Genomic DNA, 20028 nt, shown 5'->3' with positions numbered 1-20028 from the left:
AAAGGGACTGAAGATAAATCCCCTGAGCCTGATGGTATTTATCCAGTGTTGTTGAGGGACACCAAGGAGATCATATGTGGGGCACTGACAAATATGAAAGAATCACTAGATTCTAGTGAGGTACTTTCGGTTTGAAAGTGAACAACTACAGGCTGATTAGCCTAACTTCAGTATTGGGCAAAGTAATGGAACCCATTCAACTGGGCAGGCTGAAAGAGTACCTACATAGATATGACCCTGTAAGAAATAGTCAACGTCGTTGTAGATGGTGATGACAAACCTTGAGTTTGAGGAGATTACATATAAAGGAGTTAGTCAAATTCCCTGCAATATAGTTTACTTGGACTTTCATAAAACATTTGACAAAGTTCCCCTTGAAAGCTTTGGAAATCCAGAATGAAGTATGGAACTAGATAAAGGATAGAACACAGGGGTTGCTAGTGAGAGGTGGCTGCAGCACAGGTAGTGGCAAGTTGAGTGAGGCTGACCGTGAAAGAGATGCATGAGAGGGTGAGTATGAGATAGAGCCATGAGATTGTATGAGGATTGGGTTGAGTGGTAGTGGTGGCATGAGTACTGGCGAGGTGAGTAAGTGCAGGTAAGATGAGGATGAGCTTTGAGTGGGTGTGAGGAGTGATGTGATAGAGTAGTGTTGGCAGTGCAGAAGGAGATGTGGGGTGGGGCGGTGATGTGGCAGACGGAGTGTAGGGGATTGAGTAAGTGTACTCACTTCGGCTGACCTACTGAGGTCATTGAAGCGCCTCCTGCACTGTATGCAGGTGGGCAATATGTTGGTGGTACTGGTGACCTCCTCTGCCACCTCGAGCCAGGCCTTCTTGGTGGCAGAGGCAGGCCACTTCCTCCCGCCCGCCGGGGAGAAGATCTCCGTCCTCCCCCTCCTCCTCACCCCATCCAATAAGACCTGGAGTGAGGCATCATTAAACCTGGAAGCAGCCTTCCCCCTGGGCTGCTCAATGCTGTAATTTTGCCTATTTTCTGCAGCGTCAGTCAGTGGAGCTCTGCCCCTTTAAATAGGGCTCCTCCAGCTGACAGCCTATGCTGCGCATGCGCAGTCCGCCCACTGCGCAGCTTTCCAGCGCAAAACCCGGAAGCAAAGGTAAGTACCTTCAATCAAGCTGCGATTGCGTGCGGAGCACCCCGATTTCACTGGGCGCGTTACCCACGTGCCCAGTCGACCCCCCACTGCCAACCCACCGCCCCCCTAATATCGGGCCCTTTGTGTCCTCATCGCAACTTGCTTTTCCACCTATCTTTGTATCATCAGCAAATTTGGCCACAAGACACTCTGTTGCTTCATCCAAGTCATTGATATATATTGTAAATAGTTGAGGCCCCAGCACTGATCCTGCGGCACCCCACTAGTTACAGATTGCCATTTTGAAAATGACCCTTTATCCCGACCCTTTGTTTTCTGTTAGTTAGCCAATCCTCTATCCATGCCAGTATATTACCCCCAACACCATGAGCTCTTATTTTGTGCAGTAATCTTTTATGTGGCACCTTATCAAATGCCTTTTGGAAATCCAAATATACTGCATCCATTGGTTCCCCTTTATCCACCCTGCCCATTACTTCCTCAAAGAACTCTAATAAATTTGTCAGACATGATTTCTCCATCATAAAACCATGTTGACTCTCCTTGATTGTATTATGAGTCTCCAAATGTCCTGCTACTACTTCCTTAATAATGGATTCTAGCATTTTTCCAATGACACATGTTAGACTAACTGGTCTATAGTTACCTGTTTTCTGTCCCACTCCATTCTTGAATAGGGGTGTTACGTTTGCGGTTTTCCAATGTGCTGGGACCTTTCCAGAATCTAGTGAATTCTGGAAGATTACAACCAATGCATCCACTATATCTGTAGCCACTTCCTTTAAGACCCTCGGATGCAAGCCATCAGGTCCAGGGGACTTGTCAGCCTTTAGACCCATTAGTTTACCTAGTACTTTTTCTCTATTGATAGTGATTGTTTTTAGTTCCTCCCTCCCCTTTGCCCCTTGATTTTCTACTATTATTGGTATGTTATTAGTGTCTTCCACTGTGAAGACAGATACAAAATATCTGTTCAATTCCTCTGCCATTTCCTTGTTTTCCATTATTATTTCCCCAGTCTCATCCTCTAAGAGACCAATGTTTACTTTAGCTACCCTCTTCCTTTTTATATATTTGTAGAAGCTTTTACTGTCAGTTTTTATATTTCTTGCTAGTTTACTCATAATTTATGAAGATATGAAGATCATTATGCTGCTGGGTGGGAGGGGGACAGGGAATAGATGTCAGCTGTGGAAGGCAACAGGCAAGGTTTGAACAGTAGAGATGAGGTGAAAGGCAAAGGATAATAGTAGGACACTGCCAAGGTTAAAAGGGGTAGAAGAAAAGATGAAATAAATCAGGAAGTAATAATTAAATGGCACTGAACTTGGGTTTTGAAATCCTGTAAAATGAAAGAGGGAGAGAAGGCTTTTCAAAGCTTTGAGATTCTGGGTAAGAATGAGCTACAGTAGGAAGCAGTCCATTGAGTTTTTATTTGGACACAGCATGGATGCAGAAAGGAGAAAGAGCATATAAGACAATGTATTTGGTGCTTGGGAGGGGCAAGAGCAAAGATTAAGAGGAGCAAAAGTCACAGTAGTAATAACAAAATAGAGAGACCAAGAAAGGAATGTTTGGCAGCCAAGGGTGAGAGAAGGATCCTCTATTAGAGGACAAGCTATTTTTCTTGTATCCTGTCCATAAGTGTGATAGAGTTGGTAGGAGCCTTCCAAGCAATATTTTAAGTCTTGAATGGACTTGGAATTAATGAAATTTAGGAATATGTGGCTTAATCAAGGACAGCCAACACACAGTTGTTAAAAGCAAATCATGTTTGACAAACTTAATAGGAGTTTTTATGAAGGATAGATAAAGGTAAATGTAGTCTATGTGGATTTTCAGAAAATGTATGATACAGTGTCTCACAAAAGGTCTGTTAGAAACATTCAGTCATATGGTATGAGGAAATCTAGTACCATAGATAGAAAGTCGGTTGACAGATTGGAAATGAAAAGTTAGAGTTAATAGGAGTTGCTTGAAAGTGATGTACCCCAGGGGTCAGTGCTGGGTCCACTTTTGTTCTACTTTCATTGGAGTAGAGGATGCTAAGAGGAGATTTAGTAGAAGTTTTAAAAATTATGAGCTTTGATAGAGCAATTGGTGAAGACTTTCTTCTTATGGGAGTCAGTAATGAGGGGTCATCAATTTAAAACTGTCACTAAGAGAGTGAGAGGCGAAAGGTTAGGAGAAATTTCTTTGCCCAGAGGATTTTTGGAGCATAGATTATGTTGCCACAGAATGGTTAAGGCAGAGACCATTGCAGCTATTAAGCGAAAATCAGAGAGATATTTGAAGCAGAGAAAGATACAGGCCTATGAGGAGAGTGCAAGGCAGTGGCATTAGTTTTGGATTGCTTTAGCAAAGAGCTGGCCCAGACACGATGGACTGAATAGCCTCCACCTGTGCTGTAAACCTCTACAGTTCTACATTGGAAAAGGGTAGGGATAAGTTCAGGGGCACACATCTTGTGCTCAACAGGAGTGATACCCTGATGAATAGAGAGGGAAGGATCCAACAAAAGTAGCAAGGATAAAGCTTGATGCTGACACCCGCAATGTTACCTCTGGAGTCCCCCGAGGATCTATTCTTGGCCCCCTCCTATTTCTCATCTACATGCTGCCCCTTGGCAACATCTTCCGAAAACACTTAAGGCTCCACATGTATGCTGACCACACCCAGCTCTACCTCAACACCGCCTTTCTCAACCCCTCCACTGATGCTGTCAGTGTTGCTTGACCAACATCCAGTCCTAGATGAGTCAAAATTTTCTCCAATTAAACATTGGGAAGACCAAAGCCATTGGGCCCGATATTACCAGGGAGGTGGGTTCGCGGCGGGGGGGACAATTGGGCGCGTGGGTAACGCGCCCGGTGAAATCAGTCTGCCCCGAACGCAATCGCAGGCTGATTGGATCCACTTACCTCTTGTTCCGGGTTCCCCGCTGCTGAGCTGCACATCGGGTGGACTGCGCATGCGCAGTACGGTCTGTCAGCTGGAGGAGCTCTATTTAAAGGGGCAGTCCTCCACTGACTGATGCTGCAAGAAATAGGAAAAATTACAGCATGGAGCACCCCAGGGGGAAGGCTGCTCTCAGGTTCAATGATGCCTCAATCCAGCTCTTACTGGATGGGGTGAGGAGGAGGGGGAGGACAGAGATCATCCCCCCGGCGGGCGGGAGGAAGCGGCCTGCCTCTGCCACCAAGAAGGCCTGGCTCGAGGTGGCAGAGGAGGTCACCTGAACCACCAACATATCGCCCACCTGCATACAGTGCAGGAGGCGCTGCAATGACCTAAGTAAGTCAGCCAAAGTGAGTACACTTACTCATTCCCCTACACTCCGTCTGCCACATCACCGCCCCGCCCCCACCCCACATCTCCTTCTGCACTGCCAACATTACTCTGTCACATCACTCCTCACATCTCATCCTCATCTTACCTGCACTTACTCACCTCGCCAGTACTCATCCCGCCACTACCACTCAACCCAATCCTCATGGTTCTATCTCATACTCACCCTCTCATGCATCTCTTTCAGTCAGCCTCACTCAACCTGCCATTACCTGTGCTGCAGCCACAGGGCATGCATCACATATGTGCAGTAGGCAGCGTAAGGCAAACGTGTCGTGAGCATGATGGGGATGCACAAGGGTGTTTGAGGGTTTGTCATGGTTTTTACTTATATTTAATTTTCGACCAACTCACATTACATATATTGGCACCACTACTGCCACGTCTTTGCGAATCTTGTCTGGTTTGTGCAATAATGCCCTTTCCTGAGGATCACAATGAAGACCCACAACTGGTGCCACCCATTGTGTCACTGCAGAGTGAGTGTAGGTAAATTTGCAGGGCTCTTTTGTGCAGACGACTGAGAGACGTCGGCAATGTCCCCGGTGGCACCCTGGAAGGATGCGGAGGAGAAGTTGTTGAGGGCAGTGGTGACTTTGACAGTGACAGGTAAGAAGATGGTGTTCGGGCCAGCCGGGAGCAGCTCGGCATGAAGGAGGCTGCAGATGTCCACGACTACATGTCGAGTGACTCCGAGCCTCCGTGTGCACTGCTGCTCCGAGTGGTCCAGGAAGCTGAGCCTCGGTCTGTGGACCCTGTGGCGGGGGTAGTGCCCTCTGCGACGCATCTTTCTCTCTGCCGTTGCCCTCCCTCCTGCTGTGCAGGTGGATGTGTCACAGCACTGTGTGGAGCTCCACGTGTCAGAGGTGGACGGCGTGGCCGGCGAGGCTGGTGATGCTGTTCGCCCTCCGAGGAGGTCATGACTGCAGCTACGGCGGCCCCCATCCGGAAGATGTACATCTGAGGGGGTCCACAAGGTAGGTACATGTGTCTGGACACCGGGGTAAGTGTGCAAGTTGGTGAATTTTATTGTTAGGAGGAGGGTGGTGGAGGCCAAACTTTGTCCAAAGTGACAGAGTGGCCTCCTGCAATGAGTGAGGGTCTCCCCCCCGCACCTGTCAAATGGACCTTTGCAGCTGCCACAGGCTGATGGCTGCAATACGTCCATTTCAACTTGGAGTGTTTCCCCCAGTACGATAACAGTCCCAGTTGTTTGTAAAATCCCAACCCTCCTAAAATATCTCGTTAATCAGGTCTGTAAACGAACTGAAATACCAAGATAAATACTTTAAGTGGCACCCCGCCGGCTTTAATTGCCGGCGGGAGTCCCACATGCGGGGGCTGCGCGCGCATGTCAGCGCGTCTGTGGGAAACCCGGAAGTGGGTGGGTTGGAGCCGGGCTCCCGCCCCGCCCCGCCCCGCCCCGGGAATCCCCGATTTTCGGAGCCCCCCCGCCAGGAACGCACCCGATCGCGGGTGCTAAAATAGAGCCCATTGTCTTCGGCTCCCGCCACAAACTCTACTCCCTAGCCTCGATTCCATTCCCCTACTTGGCCACTGTCTTGGGCTGAACCAGACTGTTCACAAACTCGGTGTTCTATTTGACCCTGAGCTGAGCTTCCCACCCCATATCCTCTCCATCACCAAGACCAGCTACTTCTACCTCTATATCGCTCGTCTCTGCCCCTGCCTCAATCCATCTACTGCTGAAGCCCTCATCCATGCTTTTGTTACCTCCAGACTCGACTATTCCAATACTCCCCTGGGTGGCCAACCATCTTTCACCCTCCATAAACATCCTATATGACTGTGACCATGGTGAACTATCCCTCCTCATCCTTCTCGACTTGTCTGCAGCCTTTGACACGGTTGACCACACCATCCTCCACCAATGCCTCTCCTCTGTTGTCCAGCTGGGTGGGACTGCACTTGCCTGGTTCCATTCTTATCTATGAGTCATAGCCAGAGAATCACCTGCAATGGCTTCTCTTCCTGCTCCCACACCGTTACCCCTGGAGTCCCCCAAGGATCTATCCTTGGCCCCCTCCTATTTCTCATCTACATGGTACCCCTCGGCGACATCGTCCAAAAACAAAACGTTCAGTTCCACAAGTACACTGACGACACCCATCTCTACCTCCCCACCATCTCCCTCGACCCCTCCCATCTCTGATTTGTCACACTGCTTGTCCGACATCCAGTATTGGATAAGCAAATATTTCCTCCAACTAAATACTGGGAAGACCGAAGCCATTGTCTTCGGTCCCCGCTACAAACTCTGTTCCCTAGCCACCGACTCCGTCCCTCTCCCTGGCCACTGTCTTGAGGCTGAACCAGACTGTTTGCAACCTTGGCGTCCTAAGTGACCCTGAGTTGAGCTTCCGACCACATATCCGCTCCATCACCAAGGCCGCCTACTTCTACCTCCCTAACATCATCTGTCTCCGTCCCTGCCTCAGCTCATCTACTGCTGAAACCCTCAACCATGCCTTTGTTACCTCTAGACATGATTATTCCAATGCTCTCCTGGCTGGCCTCCCATTTTCCAACCTCTACAAACTTGAGCTCACCCAAAACTCTGCTGCCCATATCCTAACTCGCACCAAGTCCCGTTCTCCCATCACCCCTTTGCTTGCTGACCTACATTGGCTCCCAGTCCAGGAACACTTCGATTTTAAAATTCTTATCCTTGTTTTCAAATCCCCCCCCCCCCATATCTCTGTAACCTCCTCCAGCCCTACAACCCTCCGAGATCTCCGCACTCTTCCAATTCTCGTTTCTGGCACATCCCCGATTTTAATTGCTCCTCCACTGGCAGCCATGCCTTCAGCTGCCTAGGCCCTAAGCTCTGGAATTTCCTCCCTAAACCTCTCCGCCTCTCTACCTCCTTCTAGACACTCCTAAAACCTACCTCTTTAAGTCCTAATAGCTCCTTATGTAGCTTGGTGTCAAATTTTGTTTGAAAACTTTCCTGTGATGTGCCTTGGGATGTTTTACTACATTAAAGGTGCTATATAAATGCAAGTTGTTGTCATTAAGATAATCAAAATCAGGGTTAAAGAAATTGGAGTCAAAAACATCTACTTTACCTTTAGGAAAGCTAACAATGAAATGACCAATTAGGAACAGAAAGGAGGGGGAAAGGAGCATTGCAGAATTTTTAAGATACACCTTTGGCAAAGGAGCAGAAAGATAACATTACTTTTCAATAAAGTTCTGTTTAGCAGATTTCTAGGACTTCACAAGATAATTACAGATAAGGAAGTCCAATCTTTGTTCAACAGCCTCAAGTTCCCCAATGCAACATCCAATTGGCTCTGAAATCATGCCAGAGTCTTTGTTTCTGCTGCTAACACCGCGCCACCTGCTCAGGGGCGCACCAGCTCCACTCGCCGATAGGTGGCGCCACGGCCGCTCTTGTGACGCCTTCACGCGGCACCGGAAGCGAGTGGGTTCCATCGGCCGTGAGCGGGCCCGCGAGAGCCGGAAGGAAGCGGCGGCGGCGCAGTGAGTCGGTGTGAAAGGGCCGGCGGGGGGTCAGAGACAGGACTAGGTGTGTAAACCCCCCCGTCCCGTCCCGTCCCAGCAAGGCGGCTGGGCCAGACTCCCCCCGGCAACAGTCAGCGGCCGGGCTCACAGGCTCGAGCACCTAGAAATCAGCAGCCAAGGGCATCTGGAGGGTCTGCACAAGAGGAGCAGCCCCTTCCACCAGCTGTGCCGAGGCCACTAGGGAGCACCCCAGAGGAGAGTTAGAAAAGAACGATGGGTCGATCACCCGGGTGAGAAATGAATGGAAGGGTTTTATTGTGTTTGGCGTTAAATTAATGGCCGTCATTATATTTGGCACTTTGATCTGCAGAGTGGTAACTGGTTGGGAGGTAGGATGATGTGGAGATGCCGGTGATGGACTGGGGTTGACAAATGTAAGGAATCTTACACCACCAGGTTATAGTCCAACTGTTTTATTTGAAAATCACAAGCTTTCCGAGGCTTTCTCCTTCGTCAGGTGAGCGAGTGTGAGGCAGGAGGCAGAGAGTAGGGATAAAGTCATCCACTTTGGATCGGAGAAAGACAAATATTTTCTTAATGGTGAGGGAGTAGGACTGTGGAGCAGCAAAGGGATTTAGATATCCGTGTACACATCACTAAAGGTTAGTGCACAGGTACAAAACATCATCAAAAAGGCTAATGGAACGTTGACCTTTATCTGAAGGGGGCTGGAATACAAAGGGGAGGAAGTGAGGCTTTGGTCATTCAGATTCCATCAGTTTTGGGCAGTGCTTCTCAGGAAGGATATATTGGCCTTGGAGTGAGTTGCGGTGCAGATTCACCAGAATTATATTGCGGCTTAAAGGGTTAAATTAGAGGACAGATTGCTTAAACTTTGCTTGTATTCCCTTGAGTTCCCATTAGAAGGTTGAGGGATAATCTAATTGAGGTGTTCAAAATGTTAAAAGGATTCTGTAAGGTAGATGCAGAAAAACTATTTCCTCCAGTGGGGGAATCAAGAACAAGGAAACATAATCTTAAAATTAGAGCCGGGCCAGTTAGGAGTGAAATCAGGAAGCACTTTTTCACACAAAGGGTAGTGGCAATCTCTTCCCCCAGAAGGCTGTGGACAATTGAAATTTGCAAGACAGCGATGGATAGATTTTTGTTAAATATCAAGCAAAGGCGGGTATGAAGTTGAGGTGCAGATCACCCATGATCTGACTAAATGGCAGAACATGGCTAGAGGGCTGAATGGCTTATTGTTCCTGTTTCCTCCCCTTCCACTTCCCCTCTCTATGCCCCTGCCCTCCCATCATTCCCTTTCTTCCCCCTCCTTGATCCTATCCCCCAAACTCCCTTATCCCCCCAATTCCCCCCCCCAACCCCCCTTTTTTCTCTCCTTTCTTCCCCTCTCCCTGCTACACATTAATGGAGCAGTTTAATTTACAGGATTTTTAAATGCTAGTTTTCTTGCCTTTATTCCACAGACTTGGTTCCAGAGTTGAGATGACGCAGCCTGGAGGTTATGACAACTAATTGACGTTCCAGTTGAAGGTATATACAGCCTCATATGACATATATTTATGTTGCATGGTTTATTTCAGCAATGGTTCACTGGTTTATGTACAATTCTGTGTATATTATGTGTTGCATAAGCTGAATGTATTAAAAGAAAAAAGCCGAAATGTAAATTAAGCTGTGAAATGTAAATGAATAAAGTGCTGGTGACTCAGTGAAATGGCATACACATCCTTCCTCACTCGCCTCTGCCCATATATTAAAATTGATGTGTTTTTTTCTCTACCCCCCCAACCTCATTCCTTTCCACACCCCCCCCCCCCCACCACATCACACATTCTGTCCTGTCCCATCGTCATTTATCAGTCTCTCTGCTTTCTACCTTCTCTTTCCGTGACTATGAAGAAAAAACTGAGGCCTCTTCACCTTATGTGTGAACACTTCACCTGATATGAGGCTAATAACCTAGGTCCGACTGCCCAAAAAAATGGACCTTTCTTAGAGGTAAACATACCAGCATTAAATAAACCGATGCCAGTAAGCTGCTTGTTGCCTGTTTTTTATGTTTAGATAAATCACTGCTTCATGTCATTCTGTATTTCAGAACTGTTGAATGTGTTTGGGTTTCTTCCTGCTATTTTTTTTCTGGTCTTGGTAAAACCATCAGTAGCACCCCTGCTGCTGCCCTGACTGTACACTGCTAACTCCACACAGACCAGGCATAGCTGCTAAATTGGGCACTCTGCTTACCACTTAAATCAATAGGGTCTTAACCTTTAACCTTTGTTGTGAATCCTGCACTCTGTACATGTCAGAAATGCTGGTTGTGCAGTCGTCATCTTCTCTGTTCCTAATTACTCTCTTCAGCTGGTTACGGTGTTAAGAGGCAAAATAAAAACTTCATTCCAAACATGGATTTGGAGGCAAAGGGTGGATTGTCATCGGCCTCTGCAGATGGAGGAGGGGAGACAAAGACGGAGCAGAAAAGGTCTCTGCCGCCCATTGTATTAGCCAAGATCGAGCGGAACCGACAGAGAGCACTGATACTGCGGCAAGCCAGGCTGGCGAGCAGGCCGTACCCTCCTGTTGATCCAGGCAAGTGCTGTTTTCCAGATGTTCCCAACTGATGTCTCGTTCTGCAGTGTTGCGTCTAGTCAAGACTGTTTTAAACCTGCTTAGTACTAAGAACCAAGAATTGAGATAAAGACAAGAAAAAATTCTCGCTATTTGGGAATTGACTCCAAGCCCTGTCATTCAGCAAGATCTGTGCAGTGTGTTCACTGGCGGGTGTTGTCCTGTATAGTGTGCAATACCACAATTTGTCTGAAAGAATTTTACATTTATCTTTCTCTTTGACAGGTGGCAACATTGCAAAGCTTGCACCTAAAGTGATAGATACAGGAGGAGGATTCTTTCTGGAAGAGGAGGAGGAAGAAGTACATGAAGTAAATAAAGTTGTACATCAACCAGGTACATTTGTGTTAAATGTTCTAAAATGTATCTGAAGAATAATTAATTGGAAGGTAACAGCAGGAAGTCTTGTGCAGGCCTGAGGTGTGCACACAACAAACAGTAATTTCTCTGTATGGAAGTGATTATTCCATTCTGGGGCTATGTGCCACCAACTCATACAACATCACAAGGCTTGTTGCTCTTATACATAGTATGGTCTGTGGTAAATACCGAAAATCACTTAAGTACAGGAAAACAAACAGCCTGCAGTATGGTACTTGCAGGATAACACACTGTCTGCACACTGGTACATGCAAGATAACACACAGCCAGGCCCCCAGACTGGAATAATCACTGCTGTATAGAGGAGGAAACATGCTGGAGCACACACGCTACAAGGCAGTAATACATTGAGGGGCTGAGAGTATTTCAAAAACTGAATGCAAAACTTTAGCAGTTTATCAACATCTTCAACTCCGAGATGTCACTGCCATACAACATGTTCAAAGTTGTGTGATTCTTCATAACCTTTACTAACACCATGTGCCATGATGTGGAGATGCCGGTGATGGACTGGGGTGTACAAATGTAAGGAATCTTACAACACCAGGTTATAGTCCAACAGTTTTATTTGAAAATCACAAGCTTTCCGAGGCTTTCTCCTTCGTCAGGTGAGTGTCGAGATTCATTGAAAATTACCGCATATATAGTCATAGAACAATGCCTGGTGATTACAGATAATCTTTCCAACTGTCCGTTATCAATGCCATCAAATGAATTGAATAGTGTTCAGACAGAGAAACCTTAGATACCCCAGACAACTGAATATACAAACAGCCAGAACCAAAGAAAGAGAGGGGGAGAGAGAGAGAGAAACATCCGAAAGGAAGAGAAAGTGGTAGAATGACCAGTTGTATTAAAAAGATAACTTTTTTTCCCCTGGTGGGGTTACGTGTAGCGTGACATGAACCCAAGATCCCGGTTGAGGCTTTCCTCATGGGTGCGGAACTTGGCTATCAATTTCTGCTTGATGATTTTGCGTTGTCTTGTGTCTCGAAGGCCGCCTTGGAGAACGCTTACCCGAAGATCGGTGGCTGAATGTCCTTGACTGCTGAAGTGTTCCCTGACTGGGAGGGAACCCTCCTGTCTGGCGATTGTTGCGCGGTGTCCGTTCATCCGTTGTCGCAGTGTCTGCATGGTCTCGCCAATGTACCATGCTCCGGGGCATCCTTTCCTGCAACGTATGAGGTAGATAACGTTGGCCGAGTCACAGGAGTATGAACCATGTACCTGGTGGGTGGTGTCCTCTCGTGTGATGGTCTTATCTGTGTTGTTGATCTGGCATGTCTTGCAGAGGTTGCCATGGCAGGGTTGTGTGGTGTCATGGACGCTGTTCTCCTGAAAGCTGGGTAATTTGCTGCGAACGATGGTCTGTTTGAGGTTGGGTGGATGTTTGAAGGCGAGTAGTGGAGGCGTGGGGATGGCCTTAGCGAGGTGTTCGTCGTCATCGATGACATGTTGAACGCTGCGGAGAACATGGCGCAGTTTCTCCGCTCCGGGGAAGTACTGGACGACGAAGGGTACTCTGTTGGTTGCGTCCCGTGTTTGTCTTCTGAGGTCTATGCGATTTTTCGCTGTGGCCTGTCGGAACTGTCGATCGACGAGTCGAGCGTCATATCCCGTTCTTACGAGGGTGTCTTTCAGCGTCTGTAGGTGTCCATCGCGTTCCTCCTCGTCTGAGCAGATCCTGTGTATTCGCAGGGCCTGTCCATAGGGGATGGCCTCTTTGACGTGGTTAGGGTGGAAGCTGGAAAAGTGGAGCATCGTGAGGTTGGCCATGGGCTTGCGGTAGAGTGAGTTGCTGAGGTGCCCGTCTTTGATGGAGATTCGTGTGTCCAAGAAAGAAACCGATTCTGAGGAGTAGTCCATGGTGAGTTGATGGGATGGAACTTATTGTGTAGTCTCTTCAGTGATTCTTCGCCGTGGGTCCATGGGAAGAAAATGTCGTCGATGTATCTGGTGTATAGCGTTGGTTGGAGGTCCTGTGCAGTGAAGAAGTCTTGCTCGAACTTGTGCATGAAAATGTTGGCGTATTGGGGTGCGAGTTTGGTCCCCATGGCTGTTCTGTGTGTTTGGGTAAAGAACTGGTTGTCGAAGGTGAAGACATTGTGATCCAGGATGAAGCGGATGAGTTGTAGGATGGCGTCTGGAGATTGGCTGTTGTTGGTGTTGAGTACTGAGGCTGTTGCAGCGATGCCGTCATCATGGGGGATACTAGTGTAGAGTGCCGAGATGTCCATCGTGGTGAGAAGTGTTCCTGGTTCAACTGGTCCGTGGGTGCTGAGTTTTTGCTGTGGGTGCTGTTGTTTGTTTTTCCATTTTTATTTTCTGGTAAGGTTGGCACAATAGTGGTGGATCGAATTGTATGGTTCGAACAACGGGCCTGTTGGAATTTAGTTCATGTTACAGCTAAATATCATAGGCCTTGTATATTATTTGGGAGTAACTGTATCATGTGTGAGCAGATAGTTTTCGTCGTTATCCAGTGATTGTGGTTAGTAGGCATCAGACTGCAAGTGAGAAGGTTTCTTGAGGCATTTAACATGACGAACTGGTAATGGGAATCACCGCACTGATTTGCTGTTGAGGAGTTGGGATTTGCAAAATTGTGTTTTCTGTTTTCCCCATAGCCTTTATCTTCCACTAGTTTTAAATCTAAACAGTGTTATGAAACCAATTTTGACTGCAGTTGTTGGTAAGCTGTTGCCTCTTGGGTTAGGGAACCGACTCGATGCTCTCCATCTTGGGCTTCAGACTTTATAACATGGTCACCAATTACCATGTGAACCATCCACGGCAGTCAGTGCCAATTATCCTTCGTGACGTCAGTCCAGGCTCCTACTGAGATAGCCCAGCGGGATAGATACAGGGAGCAAAAATTTAAAATCTGCTGTGGGAGCAGGGACTGGAATCAGGACTGAAGTCTGACTAGTGCCCATTTAAATAGCAGAGTGCAGCAGGAGCAGAGAAATAGTTAACCAGAGTGTGCTGGCTGATATAAGAGCAAAGGGTGAAATAACAAAGATGAGAATATTGGTGGAGAGAAGCTTTGCAGTGTTGTCTTCCTCTCTATATGGTAATTTCTGCATCTCAATGGTGCAGTTAAAATACAATCACAATATGTGACAGTGCTAAGTCCAACCTCTTCCCCCTGTGATTCATCATGAGATTAGATTCTGATATCAGCTGGTTTGCATAGTTCCCCAGGAGGAAGGGAATGTCAGACAATGAGTCGACTTTTGGGTCTCTCAGACACCACCTTGTGGCTGATACAGTGCGGTATTAGCAGGGCAATGAAATAGGGTCACCACCTCATCCCAGGGATAGTCCGTGCTGCCTGCGAACACTTGATCGGGAGATACGTGAGAAATGGTGGGAGGGAGGGGAAGTCTTTCATCCTTTTACAGTAATGTGTTTAGCTCTTCTTCCAACTTGATGTGTTTTTCTTGGAGCAGCAGTGTGCTCAGGGTCGTCATCTTCATGCATATGGGGAATCATTGTATAGTGGATCAAGCAAACCATTGTTTTCCACTCAGTGAAACAATGCATTAGTTACAAGATCCAAATTATTATTAGATTGCAAGATCTGAATACAACTTGCATTTGTATAGTGACTTTAACATAGAATAATGTCCCAATTTGCTTCACTAATCAGCAATAAATGGAGACCAAGCCAAAAGAGGAGATATTAAGAGGGGTGACCAAAAGCTTTGTCAGAGACTGGTTTTAAGGGGGAGTGGGAGGTGGACTGGTGGAGGGGCTTAGGCAGGGAATTCAAGGCCATGAGACCTAGGTGGCTGAAGGCACGGCCTCCAATGGTGGGAGAAAGGGAGAGGGGTGCACATAAGGCCAGAGTTGGAGGAATGCAGAGTTCTTGGAGGGTTGTAGGGCTGAAGGAGGTTAGAGATAGGGAAGGGACAAGGCCATAAAACGATTTGAAATACTAGGATGAGAATTTTAAATTGTAAGCATTGGGGAGCCAATGTAGGTCAGCAAGGACAGGGGTGATGGGTGATCTGATCATCTGTCAGCAGCTCCTCACACAATGTGGATACATTATTATAAAGTCATCTGTAGAATTAAAATTTCCAAATTAAATATGGTTGCGTCTGCACTGTAGACTGTTCAGATTGTGATGTACAGCTAGTGCCCATGTATCTTTCACTAGTGCCATTGCAAACGTCTTTTTAAATCATGAGTCCCTGGGCTACACAACATCTTGTATACATACATTGTAGTGAAAAGTTTGTTTTAATACTGCTTCTAGAGTCAGAGCTGAGACTTGTTTCACTGTGGACTGCACGAGTAAATGAATGTTAGTTTTCCATGTACTGCATTTTTCTTTTTCTTGGTGTGTTGGCCAGTGACATAACTGCAAAAAACTCTCAATTCATTTGTAGGAGGCCACATGGACGAGATGCCTCAGCTGAGCCCAATTCTATCATGGTATGGCATCCATACAGGTTGCATTTTACAATAGGGGTAACTGGATAGCAACTCAGGCTTTTTTCCCCCTCCCTAGCCCAGGGCACTTATAGCTCAGTCCCATAGCATGCAATGCATTTGCCACTGATCCACTGGAAGGAGAGAGTTGTATTTATACTGCACCTTGTCACATCTTTCTGAAACAAGCCAAAGCAATTCAAATATAATTAAGTGTGCAGTTCCTGTTATATGGGTGTATGTAGCTGCCACTTTGCACACAGCAAGATTCCACAAACAACGAGATGAATGACCAGTTGATCTGTTTTTGGTGATGCTGGCCAAGGACACCAGAACTCCCTGTTCCTCTTCGAATGGAAGTTTATGGAAGCTTTTACTGGCTTTGGTTTATCGTCTGAAAGACGGCACCTCCAACAATGCAGCACTGCCATCAGTACTGAACTGCTGTTAGCCTAGATCGTTAATCTTTCACTGAGATGAATGATGCTGTAGATTTGAAACTCCACTGTGGGCTCCCTGACTGCAGCAGTGCGATTAGTTATATAGCTGTAAATAGAGACCAAGTCCTCACGCACACCTTTTGAAGTGACTTTATTGCCCAGGTGCAGGTAACCATTTCAGAACACTCCATTGTGCTGGATTTTTTTCTCTTTTGTCACCTATAGGGATGTTGTCCCTTATTCAAAACACACTATCTATCTCCACAGGACCTGTTATGGAATTCGATTACTTGTTCTGTGAAGAATGTGGTAAAGAATTCATGGACTCCTTTCTCAGTAGTCGTTTTGATCTGCCTGTCTGTGATAACTGCAGGTATTGTTAGTTATTTTGTCCATACACATTTAAGACTGTAATGTGCAAATCAAACTCGCACAGACCTCAAGTAACTGTCTCAAAAGTAGTGGAAAAAAATGATTACTGTCCGTAGTAATTGAAAGGCTGAGTTTGATGGGCTGGGAATCTGTCGAGAGCTCAGTGGGAGAAGGCATTCATGGATAATGTGAAAATGGGAAGGCTGGCATGTTGGAACGTAGGGAGCCTGCAGAGGGCAGACAGTCTGAGAGGGGGGTGGTGCACATTGAAGAATACCTGGGTGAGGTACTGGAGGGCTGCCTGTGGAACTCTTCCTCAGCAGGAGTCATCACCTTTTAAGAGAGGGTTATGGGGAGAAAATGAGAAGTGAAATAGGAAAAGAAAGGATTACGTGGCACCCAGCTATGTGAGCATCTATAGTACTTCCAAAAACACATTGGTTGTCAGTCTGTTACTAACTACAATGAATTGTTTTTGTCAGGTGCATTCCAGAAATATCTTTTTAAAAAAAATCATTCACTACCTGTGAGAGATGTTGGCAAGACCAGCATTTATTGCACATCCCTAGTTGCCCTGAGGAGGTGATGGTGGGCTGCCACCTTGTTGAACTGCTGGTAGCAGTTTAATGTGACTGAGTTTCTTACTCGGCTTCTTCAGAGGGCAGTTAAGAATCAACCATGTTGGTGTGGGACTGGACTTGCATATAGGGGTGTTGCCTAAAGGTGCCCCATCAGCAGTGGAAAGCCTCAGTAACCCATTTCTGTTTTTAATCGCAGAGATAATGAAGAGAAACACAAACTAATTACCCGAACAGATGCAAAGCAGGAATTTCTGCTTAAAGACTGTGACTTGGACAAGAGAGCGCCTGTACTCAAGTACATTCTGAAGAAGAATCCACATAACACTCAATGGGGTGACATGAAACTTTACATGAGGCCACAGGTCAGTATATTACAAAACGCTGAATAGCACAAGGTGAAAAGCCCAGCTCCCAGATATGGTAACTGAGGGGCACTGAGCTGCTCGATCTCACTGGAGAGCAAATGAGAAGGTAACACCCACTGTATAAAAGGCGAGTTTGAGTTTGAGCTGCATAAACAGTGGTTAATCACAGCCATCATTTCAATGCCTGTTCAGATAAATGGATGTAGAGTAATGAATGCAGAGTGCTTTATGTAAGATTCCTTGATTTGATAACATTTCTAGGATGACTAGATATGCTCTGTCTGAAAAGAGGACTCTTTTCTAGAAGGATTGAGCATGATTGTTTTTGTTGTTTGGAAGGTGATTGTTGAGTGCAACAATCCATCAAGTGCTTCGTTTGACAAGTAGGGAACAGATCAGGGTGACCAGGAATCCAGTCAGTAGAACCTGTTTCCAGAAGACTAGCCAGTGGTGGTGGTGGTTGCAGAGAAAGTAATAGTGCCGCTAACCAATAATCAGTGTTGGTACTTACAGACAGTAAGAGTAATTGATAGCACCAATAACTAGTGGTAATTTTTTTAAAAATGTACTCTTGAGATATGGGCACAGCTGGCATTTTGGCCATCCCTAATTGCCCTTGAAGGTGCTGGTGAGACGCTACAGTCCATGTGGTGTAGGTTCTCCCACAGTGCTGTTAAGTAGGGAGTTCCTGGATTTTGAACCAGTCATGATGAAGGTACGGTGATACATATCCAATTCAGGATGGTGTTCCTATGCATTTGCCGCCCTAGCTTAGGTGGTAGAAGTTGCTGGTTTGGGAGGTGCTGCAGAAAATGCAGTAGATAGGCTGCTGCTCAAGTGGAATACTTTGACCTGGATGGTGTCGAGTTTCATAAGTGTTGCTGCAGCTGCATTCATCCAGGCAAGTGGAAAGTAGTCCATCAGATGCCTGACTTGTGCCTTGTAAGTGGTGGAGACTTTAGGGAGCCAATCGCTGCAAAATACCCAGCCTCTGACCTCCTCTCGTAGCCATGGCATTTATGTGGCTGGTCCAGTTGTGTTTCTGGTTGATGGTGGGGGAATTCGGCAATGGTAGTGCCATTAAATGTCAAGATCTTGCTGCATGTGGGCATGGACTGCTTCATGCTGAAGAATTGCAAATAGAACTGAAAACTGTAATCATCAGTGAGCAGCCACATTTCTGACCTCATGATGGGAGGGAAGGTCATTGATGAAGTAGCTGAAGAATTGCAGAGAAAGTAAGAGTAATTTAATTGTGCCAGTAACCAGTGGTGGTTAGTGCAATGAAAGTAATAGTGGTGGTAGTGGTAATTACAGTGTGCAATCGCAAGTACATTACCATTTCACAGGACTGTTTTCACTTGTCACAAGGTGTAGGACGAGTAGGTATCACACTAATGCTGTTTGTTTAAATTTTTAAAAATTAAAGAGACTGTTGCGCAGCAGAAATGAGATGTTGAAATAAATTAAATGTTTAAACCCATTACTAATACTGTCCTGACGCCTATTTTTCTCATGATGCAGGGTCAGATATGATTCCATGGGCTCTAAGTGACCAGATGTGAGCCGAGTATTGGCAAACTATTTGACCATGGCGGGAAAATATGCCTATTGGTGGCAGTTTCTCCCACTGAGGCTGAAAATATTGAGAATCAAAAACAACTGTCCTCTATTCAAAACCACTACCCATAATCCCAAATTACATATGACCACTGAGTGCCACTTGTGTGAAAGGACTTAAGTGTATAACAGCTGCTTCATTCCATTAATTATTTTAATGGACAAGCTGCCTTACATTGACACATTTTATGTCTTACAACTAGAAAAACTCTCTCCTCGTATTAATGGAACACCCACATCCTGTGCATATTATATATAAACAAGTTGTGAATAGGACCAATTGTTATATACTGGCAGCTTCACTACTTGGGTCAGTTGGATTCGCGTTGTTTAAATGTGATATCTTCACTGGTCTTCGCAGTTAGTCCAGAATTTCCCTAAGTGAGCAAGGCAACTGTGTCTCCTAGATCTGAGTACTTTGTATTGCCCTCCTGTTTTATTGTCTTTAGATAATAAAGCGTTCCCTGGAAGTGTGGGGCAGCGAGGAAGCTTTGCATAAGGCTAAAGAAACACGGCAAGAGAACAGAGAGATGATGAAACAAAAGAAGTTTGATAAAAAAGTAAAAGGTGAGGGAGCTTGGGTTAAATTCCTATCGGAACCACCATTGCACTCTATGGGGGACCTAGGCACCAGCTGCTAAGTATGTGTATGTGGAATATTAGAGGCTAGCTATCCACTAGATTAATACAAAGGAAAATTCTAATTTAAGCGTCTGACATTTTAAGAATCAGAATAAAAATTTCAATGATTTACCTTCTCCTTGCTGCAATGGTACAACTAGTGCCCTGTTAACAAAAGGAAAAACACTCCACATTGCTCTCCAGCTGTTTTGAAAATTATGGTAGAAAGTACAGATTGTAAATGAAAAGTTGCTGACAGTTTGAGTAATCCCTGGGTGTTCACAAGTGTTAGATCAGAGAGCTCCTTCTGGTTAGTGTAAGCAGGCATTTACCTTCTACTGTTTGTAGAGCTTCGTCGAGCTGTGAGGAGTAGCCTGTGGAAAAAGGAATCAACTGCTCACCAACACGAGTATGGCCCTGAAGAACAGGATGAGGAGGATGATATGTATAAGAAGACCTGTGCAATATGTGGCCATCAGCTAACCTATGAAAAAATGTGACTTGATCTCATGATTCCACTAGAGAACGTAATGATTTGACATTTCAATAATTGTATAGGTGGTTTTGATATTTTTTAATAAACTGAGCATTTCTGTAGA

The 20028-nt window shown here is 46.0% G+C and overlaps 1 protein-coding gene across 1 annotated transcript; it reads left to right on the top strand.

The window, feature by feature from the left end:
* Nucleotides 1-7892: 7892 nt before the first annotated feature.
* Nucleotides 7893-20026, top strand: xpa (xeroderma pigmentosum, complementation group A). The gene is made up of 8 exons (XM_067983327.1): nt 7893-8244; nt 9445-9511; nt 10343-10570; nt 10835-10945; nt 16138-16243; nt 17020-17185; nt 19258-19375; nt 19778-20026. Exons 3-8 carry the CDS (start codon nt 10387-10389, stop codon nt 19927-19929), a joined length of 837 nt encoding a protein of 278 aa, XP_067839428.1. The 5' UTR covers nt 7893-8244; nt 9445-9511; nt 10343-10386; the 3' UTR covers nt 19930-20026.
* The last annotated feature ends 2 nt before the right edge of the window (nt 20027-20028 follow it).

Source organism: Heptranchias perlo, chromosome 4 (genome assembly GCF_035084215.1).
Source record: "Heptranchias perlo isolate sHepPer1 chromosome 4, sHepPer1.hap1, whole genome shotgun sequence".
Lineage (NCBI taxonomy): Eukaryota > Metazoa > Chordata > Chondrichthyes > Hexanchiformes > Hexanchidae > Heptranchias > Heptranchias perlo.
The sequence above is the reverse complement of the archived record's forward strand: the minus strand, read 5'-3'. Positions and strand labels throughout refer to the sequence as shown.